Source organism: Canis lupus, chromosome 8, assembly GCF_048164855.1.
Source record: "Canis lupus baileyi chromosome 8, mCanLup2.hap1, whole genome shotgun sequence".
Taxonomy (NCBI): Eukaryota; Metazoa; Chordata; class Mammalia; order Carnivora; family Canidae; genus Canis; species Canis lupus.
Window position 1 is genome coordinate 20,133,785 of NC_132845.1, and position 17,232 is coordinate 20,151,016.

At 36.1% G+C, this 17,232-nt stretch overlaps 1 protein-coding gene across 17 annotated transcripts in view; it reads right to left on the bottom strand.

The window, feature by feature from the left end:
- HFM1 (helicase for meiosis 1) overlaps nt 1-17,232 on the bottom strand; it is a 139,833-nt gene that overhangs the window by 78,299 nt on the left and 44,302 nt on the right. For 16 of the 17 annotated variants that reach the window (XR_012035059.1, XR_012035057.1, XR_012035058.1 and 13 more), the window contains 3 exons: nt 8,521-8,786; nt 8,106-8,153; nt 34-104 (listed from right to left, as the gene is read on the bottom strand). Coding sequence is in view for 14 of the 17 variants with exons in the window: in XM_072834454.1 (XP_072690555.1) it covers nt 34-104; nt 8,106-8,153; nt 8,521-8,786 (385 nt within the window). In the remaining 3 variants the exon portion in view is untranslated. Of the gene's footprint in view, nt 1-33; nt 105-8,105; nt 8,154-8,520; nt 8,787-17,232 lie in introns of those variants that run through there. The other variant, XM_072834460.1, reaches the window with a different exon arrangement.

Genomic DNA, 17,232 nt, shown 5'->3' on the forward strand with positions numbered 1-17,232 from the left:
GAGGCAGATAAGTAAAAATAATAAAATACTTACATCATCAAAAGCTTTGGACTGTATATAGTTGAAATATGGGAATTCTTTGAAAATACTTCTAAATTTTGCAGCTTAGAATAGCATTAAGGAGTCAAATATTTCACAATTTTAAGAATTGGTTACTTTTAATTAATTTATGTATTTTTGATTACTTTTAATTCAAAAATTCAATTAATTAATATTAACTGTGACAATGTTTAATGATGAGGCTTTAATACTTGCTGTTTTAACATCATAAGAAAGGAATTAATAGAGAGACGGACCAATGTGGCAATATAAGAAGCTCCTGAACTTTCCCTCCTCCCACAGATGCACCAAAAATACAACTATACAAGGAGCAATTCTGAGAAAAATCCAGAAATTCACTGACTCCTACACATTGGGTAAATGAAAATACTCCCAATGAAATGGGTAAGAAAGACTGAGACAACTGTAACCCTAAATCCCATCCTTGGCACAGCATCATACAATTAAGAAGGAACTCCCAACTCCCAGCTTCTCCCTGAGGAGCAAAGATTTTGGACCACATGTCTAGAGCCCCAACCTTTAAAGCTCCCACCCGGGGGATAAACCCCCCAAACACCCAACTCCATAAGCCAACAGGGCTTGCATTTATGAGACCCAAAGGACTATAGCAAACAAACAGTTCTTACATGGGCACAGGAACAACCCCTCTACCTCTGCAGGTATATATTCAGGCTCAATGCAGAGGGAACAGCAAAAAATGTTCATCTCCAGTTTCTACCTGGAAAGGATTTCACTTCATACTTTCTCAGCTGCTATCTCAGGTTCTGGCTTCTAATCAGCCTGCACCTAGGTGCTGATTACAATCCTCTCCTTTTGGACATTGATAAGTTTTGGCACAACTATTAGAAGCAACTAAGAACTAAGACAGTGAGTTAGGCAGTCAGAAAGGTTTTAAAGAAAACTAGGATCTTGGGCTAGGTTAACTGATGAGGCTCATCTCCTATACAAGACCAGTCTGTCAAGCCTGGGGGAGGTGGATGTTTTATCTAATGTCTGGAACCAGAACAGAGGGTTAAAAAAAATTAAGAAATGGGAATATGTTTCAAACAAAAAACAGGATAAATCTCCAGAAACCAAACTAAATGAAATAGAGGTAAGTGATTTAATTTACCAAACATTTTTAAATAATGCATAAAGATGCTCCTTAAGGTCAGGAAAGCAATGCATAAACAAAGTAAGAATTTCAACAAAGTCATACAAGTTATAAAAATGTACCAAACAGAAATCATAGAGTGAATGACTATAATAAATGAACTGAAAAACTCAATAGAGGGATTCAACATCAGACAAATCAAACAGAAGAAAGGACCACTGAACTTAAAGATAGGGCAATGGACTTAATCCAGTCAAAGGAACAAAATGAAAAAAGAATTAAAAAAAAAATGAAGATGACTTAAGGGATTTATTTTATACTGATACCAAAGCCAGATAAGAATACTACAAGAAAAGAAGATTACAGGCCAGTATCACTAATGAACACAGACACAAAAATGCTCTACAAAATATTAGCAAACTAAACTCAATAGTACATTATAACAGTCATACACTCATAATCAAATGGAATTTATTTCTGGAATATAAAGATGGTTCAACATCTACAAATCAATCAACATGATACTCTCACGTTAAAAAGTTAAAGATTAGGGGTGCCTGGCTTGCTCAGTCAGTAGAGCATGTGACTCCTGATATTAAGGTCATGAGTTCAAGCCCCACAATGGGCATAGAGCTTATTTTAAAAAAAGGTTAAAGATAAAAACCATATGATCATCTCAATACATGCAGAAAAAGCATTTGACAAATATAGTATCTTTTCATGATAAAAACTGTCCAGAAACTGGGTTAAAAAGGAATGTACCTCAATATAATAAAGGCCATATATGACAAGTTCATAGCTTACATCATATTCAATGGCAAAAAGCTGAACATTTCTGTCTAAGATTAGGAACAAGTATGTCCACTTTCACCACTTTTATTCAACTATTAGTGGAAATCCTAACCAGAGCAATTAGGCTAGAAAGAGATATAAAAGGTACCCAAACTGAAAAAGAAGAAAGAAAAGTCTCTATCCACAGACAACATATTATATATAGAAAATCCTAATACTTCACCAAAAAACTGTTAGAACTAATACGCAAATTCAGTAAAGTTGCAGGACACAAAATTAATATACAAAAATCAGCTGTATTTCCATACACTAACAACAAAATACCAGAAAAAGAAATGAAGAAAACCATCTCATTTACAATAGCATCAAAAAATAAAATACCAAGGAATAAAGTTAACCATCCAATGTAGCATTAAAAATAAAATGCTAACAAGTAAATTTAACCAATAACTATAAGACACTGACAAAAGAAATTGAAGACACAAAAAAATGGAAAGATATTCCATGTTTAAGGATTCAAGAATCGATACCGCTAAATTGTAAACTGCCAAAGAAATGTACAGATTCAATGTAATCCTTATCAAAATTCCAACTGCATTTTTCAGAGAAATATGAAAAACAATCCTAAAATTCATATGGAGCTACAGAAGACCCCAAATAGCCAAAGCAATCTTAAGAACAACAAATCCAGAGGCATCACACTTTAATATCCAAAATATCCAAGGAACTCATACAACTCAATAACCAAAAAACCCCCCAAATAATCCAAATATCAGACACTCTGTGGATTGGGAATATTTTTACAAATCTAGTATTTTTTGAAAAGTAATTTGCAGTTTACCTATAATCTGATTTACATGTCTGGGCATGCTGCTCCCTCTGCATTGAGCCTCAATGTATACCTGCAGAGGAAGAGGGGTTGTTCCTGTGCCCATGTAATAACTGTTTGTTTGCTATAGTCCTTTGGGTCTCATAAATCCAAGTCCTGTTGGCTTATGGAGTTGGGTGTTTGGGGGGTTTATCCCCTGGGTGGGAGCTTTAAAGGTTGGGGCTCTAGATATGTGGTCCAAAATAATCCAATTTAAAAATGGGCAAAGAACCTGAATAGACATTTTTCCAAAGAAAACACAAATGGCCTATAGTACATGAAAAGATGCTCAATGTTACTAATCATCTGAGAAATGCAAATTAAAACCACAATGAGATATTACCTCACATCTGGTAGGATATGAATTTATCAAAAAAAAAAGATAAATATGGCGAGGATGTGGTGAAAAGGGAACCCTTAGACACTGTTGGTAGGAATGTAAAGGGGTACAGCCATTATGGAAAACAGCTGGAGGTTATGATCTAGCAATTACACTTCTGGGTACATATTCAATGTGGGGCTTGAATTCACAACCCTGAGATCAAGATCTGAGCTGAGATAAGGAGTCAGTTACTAAATGGGCTGAGCCATCCAGGTGCTCCTAGGATACATACTCATAGGAAACAAAATCAGTATCTCAAATAACTGTAATCCTTTGTTTCACTGAAGCATTATTCACAATAACCAAGGTATGGAAACAATCTTAAGTGCCTGTCAAGAGACAAATGGATAAAGGAAATGTGAAATACACACACACACACACACACACACTGAAATATTATTCTGCCTTAAAAATGGAAGGGAATTCTGCCTTTCTTTTCTTTTCTTTCTTTCTTTTTTTTTTTTTTTGACAAATTGGATGAACCTGAAGGGCATTATGCAAAATCAATTAGTCAGAAAGAGAAAGAGAGGTGATGGAGAGTGGAAACTAACTTAATGGTGGCAACTTATTACAATGCATATGTACGTCAAATTATCATGTTGTACATCTGATATAGTACATTCAAATTTTATTTGTCAATTATACCTCAATTAAGCCAGGAGGGGAGAGAAATTAACAGAAATTATCACAGTCCCCAGTAACACTCCATATTCTGAAAAAATTTGTAAAATCCCAATGTGGAAACAAGGTTTATACAGGGTTATAATTTGACAATTAAATCTGATGGAGTAGATCCCTGGGTGGCTCAGTGTTTTAGTGCCTGCCTTTGGCCCAGGGCATGATCCTGAAGTCCTAGGATCAAGTTCCACATTGGGTTCCCCTGCATTGGAGCCTGCCCGGAGCGTAATCCTGGAGACCTGGGATCGAGTCCCACGTCGGGCTCCCTGCATGGAGCCTGCTTCTCCCTCTACCTGTGTCTCTGCGTCTCTCTCTCTCTCTCTCTCTCTCTTGTCTGTCTCTCATGAATAAATAAATAAAATGTTTAAAATAAATAAATAAATCTGACAGAAAAGATGTAGAAACTTGCATATGTGCCAGTATTTCAAAACTAAGTGTATAATTTATCTTTGGAAGAGTGGTGTTTTTTTATTCATGTTGAGTAGGCCATTTGATTTAATATCTTCTTTAAAGTTCCAAATTTCACATTTTAACTGTTTCATTAGCTGATCTGTGTTTCTGGTCACCTAATCCTGAAATGCTTTGTTTTCAATAATTTAGTTGTACTAAGTGGTGGATTTAATTGCAATTATCAGCATATTGGCTCTATAAGACCTTAAACTGTCCTTCCTCTTTAAGAAAGCTCAAAAATACTAATATATATGAAGAATAAATTGTCCCCTCTCCAAGCTGAGAGTCCATTGTCAGTTCAGGAAATATTTGTACTTATATGGTATTCTTCTTAGTCTGAGTCACAATTATCAACCACAGTTATTAAACACTATATACAAAATACATTACTGGATTTAGAAAGCTATGGGAAGCTGTAAAGAAGAAGATGAGTTCTTACAATGGAAGTTATTTTATTCTATTAGGAAACATAAAACAATATATCTGAGAATTCAAATACATAATTGTTTAAGCAATTACATTTGTATGAACATATACAAAGACTGATGGTCTGTAGTAAGTGATCTTGTTAAAAAATTAAATGAGAACGATTCCCTGCTTTGTCTCAAAGCATATGGCTACAAGGACCTACATGATCTTGCCTCTCCCCCTACATTTTTGTGATTCTGACCTCAGGTCCTACTAATCTTGCTTCTGACTAATCTCCTCTAGCTATATCGGCCTCTTTTCTGTTCTTCAAAAACACTGGCCATGTTCCTGCTGTACAGCCTTCCCTCTGCCTAGACTGCTTCCCTCATTTCCTTCACTTCCTTCAATTGCTTACATCTCTTTTCAAGAAGACCTACCCAAATTACTCTACTTAATTCTAAACCTGAGCCCCCAATTATAGCATCCCCAATTTAATATCCCTTACTTCTGCTCCACTTTTTTTATTTTCCATATTATTCATTGCCTTCTAACATACTATATGACTTATTTATACACTGTTACAATTGTTCAGATCTATCTTCTTCCCCACACCTAACCCAAGAATGTTAACTCCTCAAGGGCAAGGATTCATTGTCTGTTTCCTTAACTGACATATCCCAAGTACCTAGAACAGTGCCTAGCACACAGTAAGCACTCAATTAATATGTTTGCATTTATTAAATCAAGTAGATTATATACAAATCTTCATTTTACTTTCAGTTGTACAGAGTATCAGAATATTTGTGCCAAAACAAAAGTGTAATTTTGAGTTTGTCAATCCATCAAGCTTTTGAAAGAATCTCATTTTTCCTTCAAAATATGTCTCTTCCTATAAAATATTTATTTGTAACAAGCCCACAAGTGAGCCATCATGCTGGTTTTTGTCTCATTAGGTAGTTCCACATCAATTTACATTCACAAAAATGAATCTTTGATTCAGGGTACATGTAGAATTAGTTTTCCAGCTCATGAGAAAACTCAACTACTAACATCATTTATCATCACTATAAACACTTGATATCAAGTTTTTCCTTTCATTCAACAAACTCTCAGCAGTGTCACTGCAATTATATGTTATAACAGGTAGGAAAATGTCTGTAGAATTGAAAATGACAAGACTACTATAGCAAAATCAAACTGACCAAGCTTCTAGTATCCTGAGGATTCAAATATAGTAAAATACCATAAAAGAATCAGAATATATGTTGTGTCCAAGTAATTCCAAAACTCTCAAATTATCATGAAAAGTATTTAATCTTCCACTTTATTTACTTCTTTTTTAAATTTTTATTTTTTTATTTGAGAGAGAGCACAAGCAACAGGGAGGGGCAGAGGGAGAAGCAGACTCCCCGCTGAGCAGGGAGTCCTAAGTGACGACTAGACCTCAGGACCTAAGATCATGACCCAAAAAGATGCTTAACCAATTGAGCCACCCAGGCGCTCCTAGTCTTCCACTTTAAATACAGACTTAGAAATAATAAAGAGCAGCAGCTCTGTGAGTTTGACAGCAAATGAACATTTTGGACAATAAATCAATGCACACAAGAGTAGGCAATAGTCTTAAATAACAGAGACCTAAACAATAGAACCATTTCAGCTGTGCTAATATAGCATGAAAATATTTAAAACTCTTCAAAAGTTACTGTCATATTACGGCAAGTTCCAGTAAGGGATAAGAAGCCTTTCTCATCATACAGATAATGAAACTAACTTTTAACTGGTTAAGGCTAACCTATTTCCTATGTTCCAACTGTATTTACATCACCAGAGAGAAGAAAATACAGCAAAATTGAGACACCATGCTGAAGAGAAGCACTAAAAGCTGACAATATCTGAAGTTATGATATCATCATCTATTGCCCTTTATTGTTCTCTCCTTCCATTCTTAGTTCAGTTATCTGCACTGGAGGCAAATTTTCATGATTGATCAGGCAAATATCTTCTAACCATACCTCAGAATTATCTCAGTCCCCTGAGTACACAGGATTAGAATCACTCTTCCCTAGATTCCTCCAGCTCAGCTACCCAATATCTGGAATTTATTTTCTGTTTTGCCAACTAGACAATAACTTTTATGGAGCCTAGAGCTTTCCCCAGCTTTGAGTCATTAATTCCACATTCCTAAAGCATGGTTTTGATGATATAACTTGGATCTGCTCAAAAATACTGCATGATTTCTCCTCATTGCTTAATAAGTTAAAAAAACCTCCAGACTTTGGAATCCATGGCATTAAATAGCCTGATCCTAAGATATCAATCTTAGGATCATCAAACATTATTTCCTACTACCCCTGTAATCATAGCTCTTATTTCAGCCAAACTGGGATGCTGGTTCTTTCTAACATATTCCACACTATTTTACCCCCCAGCTTGACTCATGGCTACTCTTTTGCCAGAACAGCTTCCTTTACCTGCCTTTCAGTGTCTTCAGAGATAGGAAGATAAATAAGGAGTGGCCTTTCCCTTCAAGGAGTTCATAGGTCACAGGGAAATGGTCACATAATAGTCATAGCTGCTGGATTATAATAAAAAACAGTAAGTACACTATGTTATAGACATACACAGGGCATCAAAAAAGCAAAGAGGATGTTACCTCCAAAACACACATAAAAACTCAAAATATTTATATTGGAATGCCCAGACATGTAAATCAGATTATAGGTATAAACTGCAAATTTCTTTTAAAAATTCCTAGATTTGTAAAAATATTCCCAATCCGGGCATCCTGGGTGGCTCAGCGGTTTAGCACCATCCTCAGCCCAGGGTGTGATCCTGGAAACCTGGGATCGAGTCCCACATCAGGCTTCCTTGCATGGAGCCTGCTTCTCCCTCTGCCTCTGTCTGTGCCTCTCTCTCTCTCTCTCTCTCTCTCTCTCTCATATAGATATATGTCTCTAATGAATAAATAAAAATCTTAAAAAAAATTTCCCAATCCACAGAATGTCCCATTCTCATTTATTTCCACTAGCCATGTTTATCCAAATATGCTATCCTTAACCAAAGTGTAAGAAATTATCTGTATCTGTTTGTAAGTAAATATGCTCAGAATTCAGCCAATAATTCAAATCTTATTTCTGTACTTATCTTATCACAAACTGGTAACAAGCAATTCACAAACTGGCACCAGTCTGCAGACCACACATTGAATAGCACTGACAATCACACACACTGGATCTCTTACGTGATTCAAAAGATTCACTTTTCCTTCTTTTTCTTTGTCAACCAAAAAAAAAAAAAAGACACAATGGAATAATATGCTTACAGATTTTTATTTCAAACATAAAGCTGCTGTAGTAAAATAATTTAAAGGATACGGATTTCTGTGACAGCCTTCAAAGAATCTAAATCATTTTCTGTTACCCCTAAAAAAAATTCAACAAATTTATACAAGTATTTTTTAATCTCTCCCATGCAAACTGGTTTAATAAAACTAGTATAACTTTTTTATTAAGAGCACAGTTAAATTTTAGATCATAGTTATTTCATTTTGTATTTTTTTTAAGTAGGCCCCACACCCAACACAGAGCTTGAACTCATGACCCTGCTCTACCAACTGACCCTAGATCAGGCACCCTAGATCATAGTTGTAAAATGCAATATGATCAAGAAATGCAGAAATTTTACACAGATAACCTACTCAAATTTATTATTTTTTTATTCTTCCTTAATGCTGAAAAATACAGACCAGTTTGTACCATTATAAAACCAACTGAAAAAGCAAGGAATTACCTTGAACTTCATGAGGTTGGGATGCAACTGAAAAAGTTGGTCCTTTGAATATGTCTTCTCTGATTTCAGAAGCTGAAACAGCATTGCTTGCTGTAAACATATTAATGTCTGAATATTGATGTTTCTGCTTACTATTGCTACATTTCCATGATTCCCCTTTGTTCATTTCTGTTGGGACAATTTTCACTGAGCCAACAGAAGACTCCAAGTTTGTACTGTCATTAGAATAAACACCCTCATGTATATTGTCAGATATTTTAAATAATCTGCAAAACAAAAAACAAAACAAAACATGTTTGTACTTGTAACAGCTGCTTAGAAATGGGAAAAACTATTGGCCCCTTTAAAAATGCCCCATAAATTATGGTTTATTCAAACATAAAATGTAATCTTTCTCCTAAAATATAACTTGCTAAATTTACCACTGAATTATGTCACTTTTCAGAAATTCAAATCCCTTACAGAAGAACCCCTGAGACAGCTCCAAGGATATCTGTCTCCTGCTATTCAGACCCTTTTCAAATTAGGACTTCATGTCAGGTCAGAATCACATGACTAGCAGAGTATTGCAGAAGTACAAGTGCGTGACTACCAAGGGAAGGTCACAAAAGATCCTGACACTTTTGCATACTCTCTTGGATCATTCACATTCGGAAGAACTAGCCACTACATCATAAGAATACACAGGCAACCATGTGGAGAGGCCCATGTAGACAGGTATTGTGGCTTCTTGTCAGTAACAGCATCAACTTCCCAAACATTATCCACTAATCATTTTAATATAAATAATACTAAGTATAGGCATCAAGAAGAATACTTTGCAAAGAAGTATTTTCTTTGCAAAACATGGGCCATCTTTAAGATTGCAATTTATTATATTCAACTGATCAAAAGACAACCCATCAAACTTATTTATTCACCATAGCCCTAAGGAAGTGACCATTAAAGTTCCTAATACAGGGGTGCCTGGGTGGCCCAGTGGATTAAGCATCCAACTCTTGATTTTAGCTCAGGTCATGATCTCAGGCTTCTGGGATCAAGCCCCACTTAGGGTATGGAGCTTGGAGTATGGAGTATGGAGTATGGAGCTTGGAGTATGGAGTATGGAGCTTGGTTAAGAATCTCTCTCTCCGGGATCCCTGGGTGGCTCAGCGGTTTGGCACCTGCCTTTGGCCCAAGGCCTGATCCTGGAGTCCCGGGATTGAGTCCCACATCGGGCTCCCTGCATGGAGCCTGCTTCTCCCTCTGCCTGTGTCTCTGCCTTTCTCTCTATCTGTGTCGCTCATGAATAAATAAATAAAATCTTAAAAAAAAAAAAAAAAGATTCTCTCTCCCTCTCTCTGCCCTTTTCCACCCCCTCTTGTGCACATATGGGCTTTCTCTCTATCTCAAAAAATAAATTTTTTTTTAAAAAGAGCTCCTAATACAATACTTGTTGTATTACAAAATATTACTTACAAAATAAGTAGGACATGACAGAAGATACTAGTCTTACAGAATTCTATAAGAAATGACATCCAAACAAGTATTGTGCAAATACAAAAGACTTTCTGAATAATTTTTACTATCAATTTTAACAACATGTTTCCATATAAGAAAGAAGGAATCTTTAAAAACACTATAGAATGAGAAATACACTTCAGAACAAACTGTAGGGCTGCATCCTCCAATGCCAGCAGTTCTATCTTTGAAGATTGAAAAATCAAAAGCAGATGGTTAGTTTTGGATAATATAGTAGAATTTGATTACAAAATGGTATTGAGAAAAAAAATGGTATTGAGGACAAGAAAAACAACTTATGCCACAGGATGACTCCTTGCTATAAGCTGTCATATCAGTTAAAAGCATGGACTTCGGAAACAGTCAAACCTGGGTTTAAATCCAGAGCTCTTCTACTTTCTAGCTGTGTGACTTTAGAATTTGAAATAAGTTTTGTGACCTATAAGGACATCATCCATGTGCTAGTTACCTAAATTCTCTGGACCTCAGATTCTTCCTAGTTCCTCTGGAACTCCCACTCCAGTAACTCCCCTATGTCCTCAACTTCTTCACTGATTGTTACAGTTTCTTCCTGGTCTTAACAAAAATATTGCATCGCCCTAAAAATAACTCTTGCTTCTTAAAAAACTGAAGTAGAAACTGCTCATTTTTTCCATATCCAAGTGCACTTGAGGGATGAGACTCTGTGCCTTCTCCATCCCAAATCTACATCATTATTCTTCCATTCTCTTACAAAAGTATTTGTGCTAACTAGTTATAGCACCTTGTAGCCCATGGCATATATCATATATCAACGTCTGGACACTCTACAATCTTTTCCTCTCACTTCCAAATTCTGTCACCATCTATGTTACTTCAATATTCACAGAGTTGAAAAAAAAATTCACCTAGATGAAACATTCAAAATCCTCTCCTCTCCATTTCTTAGGCACTCATCTCCAGTGGCTTTCTCCTTCAAACAATCTCATTCACCTGTTATTCTCTGATCTTAAATACTGTCATTATCCAGAACTGCTCCTCCTCTCAAATCAATCATTCTATCATTCTCTGACCACAGCCTCTTATCTTTTTAGCTTGTTTGCACAAGGTATCAATGAGGTCAAAAAGCAAATTTATTGTAATGAAACTCTTTATTTTCTCCCAAACTATCTTCCCTTCTCTTTTCTCATCTACCTTTAATGGACTTAGATTCCATGGCCTATCTTTTTTACCACTCTTTTACTAATATTTTAAATTCCAATTCTCTTTTATCCTTTTAACATACTTATCTTGCAAAACCTCAAATCCTAGATGAATCTATCTACTTTTTAAAATAACTGCAGGGTGCCTGGGTGGCTGTCAGTTGAGCATCTACCTTCTGCTCAGGTCATTATCCTGGTGTCCAGGTATCAAGCCCTGCATTGCATCAGGCTCCCTGCTGAGGGGGGGGGGGGAGCCTGTTTCTCCCTCTCCCTCTACAGCTCCCCCTGCTTGTGCTCTCTCCCTCTCATAAAAAATAAATTAAAAAATCTTTAAAATAATTGCAGACAGGCAGGGGAATACTACTGGAAAAAGCAGTTTGGTAGATGATTCAACACTCTGAACATTAAAATTGAGAGTCAGCAGCAGCAGCAAGACTACAGATATAAGATCAATATACCAAAATCAATTATTGATGTCTATACACTTGCAATGTACAATCTGAAAAAAAATTTGAGTCCATTTATAAGAGCATCAAAAAGAATAAAGTATTTAGGAATAAACTTAACAAAATAAGTATGACTTGTCCACTGAAAATCTCACATTACTGAAAGAAATTAAAGAAAATTTAAACAAATGTAATGATATTCCATGTTCACAAACCAGGAGACTTAATGTTATTAAGATGGTAAAGCTCAAGTTGATCTACAGAATCAACATGTTCCCCATCAAAATCCCAGCTGGCTCCTTTGCAGAAATTGACCAGTTTATTGTAACATTCATACGAAAATGCAAATAACCCAGAAAAGCCAAGAAAATCTTGAAAAAAGGAACAAAATTGGAGGATTCACACATTCCAATTTGAAACTTCACAACAAAAGCTACAGCAGCAATCAAGACATTGTGGGATAGGTCCTTATGTAAAGCATAAGGAAAGACATATCAGTCAATGGAATAGAATTGAGAGTCCAGAAATAAACCTTTATTTAGTAGATAGTTTCCTCACTGGCATAATAGGAAACATACATTTGGTCTTGTTCTAGTTCCTGGCACGGAGTTCCTAAAACCCTTGGAATTTCATGTGATAGAAGTGATAAAAAGCATCTTTTGTTACTCATGACAAACTCCTTTCAACCATACTCGAGTTTATGCTAGTGAAATTACTCCTGTAGGACCCCTGCATAGCTTCAGGATGGGGGTTAATTGCCAGAAAAAAATAAACCCTAATTAGAAAAGGTTAAACTTTTAGCCTTATCTGTGACATCCAAGGAAGAAAGAGGAATGGAGATTGGGTTCAATCACTCACCAATGGCCAATGATTTAATCAATCGTGCCTACCTAAGGAAACTACCATAAAGGAAAAACTCCTAAATGATGGGAGGTTCAGAGAGCATCAAAGGTAGTAAACAGAGGTGCCTGGATGGCTCAGGCAGTAGAGCATCTAACTCTTGATTTCGACTCAGGTCATAATGTCAGGGTTGTGGGATCCAGCCCTAGTTGAGCTCCACGCTCAGTGCAGTCTGCTTGTGCCTCTTCCTCTGCTCTTTCCCCTGCTCCTGCTTTCTCTCTAAAATAAATACAAGCTTTAAAAAAATAAATGTAAGGACTAAAACTACAAAAATCTTAGAAGAAAACGTAGTAGTAAACCTTTATACAGCCTCACTCAGTGTGGAGTCTACTTCTCGCCCTCTAGCCCACATGTACACTCATGAGCTCTCTCCTTAAAATAAATAAATCTTTTTTTTTTTTTTAAGGTTGTAAACACACTAAGGTGCTCATAAGGTGATATACTTGAAGAGGCATTGAAGCTCTACACACCCTCCTTCTCCATACCTTGCTCTATGCATCTCTCCCATTTGGCTGTTCTTGGATTGTATCCTTTATAATGATTTGGTAAACATAAGTATAGTGTTTTCCTCAGTTATATAAGTCATTCTAGAAAATTATTAAACCTAATGTGGGGGTTATGGAAACCCCTAAATTTGTATTCTGCAAGGCAGAAATTTGGGTAGCCTGGAACCCTGTCTGTGGATGACATCTGAAGTGGGGCAGTCTTATGGAATTGAGCCCTTAGCCTGTAAGATGTGATGCTAATTCCGGGAGGTAGTATGAATACAGAATTGAATTGTTGGACACCCATCAGTATCAGAGATGCAGAGAATTGATTGGGGTCAGAAACCTTCCCCTATACCCTATATTTGCAGTCAACTGATTTTCAGTTAAGGTGCTATGACATTCAATGGGGTAAGAATAGTTTTTTCAACAAATGGTGCAAGAACAACAGAATATCTACATGCAAAAAATATGAAGCTGGATTTCTACCTTGCACCACATTGAAAATTAACTCAAAATAGACCTAGCGGCTCAGTAAGCTCTAAAATAGACCTGAGTAGCTCAGTAAGTTGAGCATCTGACTTGATTTCAGCTCAAGTCATGATCTCATACTCCTGGGATCAAGCACCATGTCAGGCTCTGTGTTCAGCACTGAGTCTACTTATACCTCTCCCTCTGCTCCTCCCCCCTGCTCATGTTCTCTCTCTCTCTCTAAAATAAATCAATATAAAAAGTCTTTTTAAAAAATAGATTATATGGGGGATCCCTGGGTGGCTCAGTGGTTTGGTGCCTGCCTTTGGCCCAGGGCATGATCCTGGAGTCCTGGGATCAAGTCCCACATCAGGCTTCCTGCATAGAGCCTGCTTCTCCTCTGTCTGTGTCTCTGCCTCTCTCTCCCTCATGAAAAAATAAAATCTTAAAAGTAAATAAATAAAAGATTACAGACCTAAATGTAAGAGCTAAAACTATAAAAATCTTAAAAGAAAATGTAGTAGTAAATCTTTATACAACCTTGGATTAAGCAATGGTTTCTTGGATATGACACCAAAAGCCCAAGCAACAAAAGAAAAATTAGATAAGTTGGACTCATCAAAATTTAAAACTTTTGGAGTGCTAAGGGTATTATCAAAAAAGTGAAAGAAAACCAACACAAAGAATAGGAAAAATATTACCAAAGCATACAACTGATAAAAGAATTTTATCCAGAATATATAAAGAACTCTTACACCTCAACAATAAAAAGACAGAAAACCCAACTTAAAAAGCAGAGAATCTGAAAAGACATTACTACAAAGGTAATCATACACAAATAACCAATAATCACATGAAAAGATGCCCAATACCATAAGTCATTAGGGAAATGCTAATCAATGAGATGTCACTTCATACCCAGTGGAATGGCTACATTAAAAAAAAACAGGGATCCCTGGGTGGCGCAGCGGTTTGGCGCCTGCCTTTGGCCCAGGATGCGATCCTGGAGACCTGGGATCGAATCCCACATCAGGCTCCCAGTGCATGGAGCCTGCTTCTCCCTCTGCCTGTGTCTCTGCCTCTCTCTCTCTCTCTCTCTGTGACTATCATAAATAAAAATAAATTAATTAATTAAAAAATAAAATAAAATAAAATAAAAACAAACCATAACAACTGCTGACAAGGATGTAGAGAAATTGAAACCCTCACATGTTGTTTGTAGGGCTGTGAATTGATGCAGTTACTTTGGAAAATAATTTAGCAGTTTCTCAAAAAAGCTAAGTATATAGTTACCATATGACCCAGCAATTTCAGTTCTAGGTATAAATCCAAAAGAATTTAAAAATAAATTCATACAAAAACTTGTACATGAATGTTCAGAGCAACATTATTAGTAACAGCCAAAAAGTAAAAGCAATCCAGATGCCCAAGAATTGATAGATGGATAAACAAAATGTTGTATTGTCCACTCAATGGAATATTATTTGACCATAAAAAGAATGAAGTATTGATACATGACATAATATGGATAAACCTTGAAAACATTATGCTAAGTGAAAGAAGCCAGACATGAAAGGCCAGACATTGGATAATTCTACTTACATGAAAGTCTAGAATACATAAATGCATAAAAACAGAAAGATTAGTGGTTGCCAGGGGCTGGGGAGGAGGAGGAGAATGAGGAGTTGGAAAGGGGAGTGATCAATAATGAATACAGTTTCTTTGAGGGGGATGAAAATGTTTTAAAATTAGATAGTAGTGATGATTATCCAACTCAGTGAATATTCTAAAAACCAATGAACTGTATACTTCAGAAGAGTGAATTTTCACGTGAGTTATATCTCTTTAAGATTTTATTTGTTTGAGAGAGTATGAGCAGGGGGAAGAACAGAGTGGGGAGGGAGAGGGAGAGAATCTCAAGTGGACTCCCTGCTGTGCAAGCAGCCCCATGCAGGGCTCTATCTCACAACCCTGAGATCATGACCAGAGCCAAAACCAAGAGTTAGATGCTTAACTATCTGAGCCACCCACGTGCCCCAAGTTATATCTTAATAGAGATGTTATAAAAAAAAATTCATAGACATCAACAGCAACTGGGCTCTTCAGAGTGCCCAACAATCCTACCATTATTCTAACTGGATTGCTTTCCCATTTTCCATAATCTCCTCCACTCTTCTCATACATGCTCAATACTCCCACTTTTTCCCTCCAACTCCACAAATGATCTCATTTCTTATGTCACAGAGAAAACAAAACCTATCAACTAGAGCTCTTCTGAATCTTTAAACCCATGCATCGAATTCTCTATTTGGACAATTTATAGATACTCAAACTCAACATGTCCAAATCTGTACTCATCACCATCCCCAAAATCTGTTCTTCTTTAATAGTTTTCTATATTATGAAAGGGCACTACCATCCTTCACTGTTCTGGCTCAAGTCAGATAACTTGGGAGTCAGGGGTCATATCTAATAATCATTTAGGTCCTATGGGATTCTATCTCCTAAATCACTCTGAACTCTCTCATCCTTGCTACTACAGTCAACATCAGGCTCCCATTCTCTCTCACCTAGATTAATAACAAAAAATAAAATAAAATGAAATGAAATGAAATAAATAAAATAAAATAAAATAAAGTAAAATAAAATAAATAAACCTTCTTAAAGTAACCTTTCACAACAGATTCTAGTTCCCTTCTGATTCATCATACTAATGCCAAAGTGGACTTTAAATTTAAAAAAAAAAACTAATTTTATTCTTCTGGTTAAAATGCAGGACCTTAAAACACTTGCTTTCAAACTTTAGTGTGCATAACAATCATGCAGAAAAACTGTTGATAATTCCTGGGTCCCTTCCCCACCTTCAGCTAGACTGTAATTCAACAGGCCTAAGGTAGGACCCAGGAATCCAAATTTCTAACAAGCACTCCAGGTGATTCTGATAGAGTGGGTTCACAGGCCACAGTTGAAGAAACAATGCCTTAAGAAAAAGCACAAAGTTTATCACAGGCTATGTGACTCTGAATGACTTGCTCCCTCTAAACCTTACCTCTCTGAATTCTGATTTTACCCAAAAGGAAATTTTCTAAGAATAGGTCAAGCTCTGTGCTACCTTATATCTTTTGCACATACTATTCCTTCTGCCTGGAATATTCTCTTTTATTTGCCCTTAGTTTAATCCTATTCTTCCTTAAGGCTAAGTTTAAATACTATTTCTTCAGGAAAGCCTTCCCTGATGCTTCAGAGCTGTAACAGCGATTCTCAAAGAATGGTTGAGACCTTTTCAAAGAGTTCATAGTATCAAAACAATTTTCTAATTATTACTAAAGCATCATTTACCTTTTAAATTTTTTCAATTTTGATTTCTAATATAGTTAAATATCGATAGACATAACCACATACACAAAAACTGTTGGGAATCCTCAATAATTTTTAAGTGTAAAGGGTCCCAACAATAAAAAGTTTAAGAACCTTTGTTATAATCATATACCTCATCAAAATAATTATTGTAGTATTAAGTATTTAATCAATTATTTTTCATTATTTACCGTCTTTCCTCCATTAAGTTGTAGCTCTCTAAAGGCAAGAACCTATGACTAGAATCCCAGAGTTAACAAAGCATCTGGTATATAGTAAACCCTATTTGTTGTTGCTGTTTTTCTCATTTAGATTCTATTATACTTCATACATTTGGACATATCATAAATATCCACCTTTATTACTGAGTCT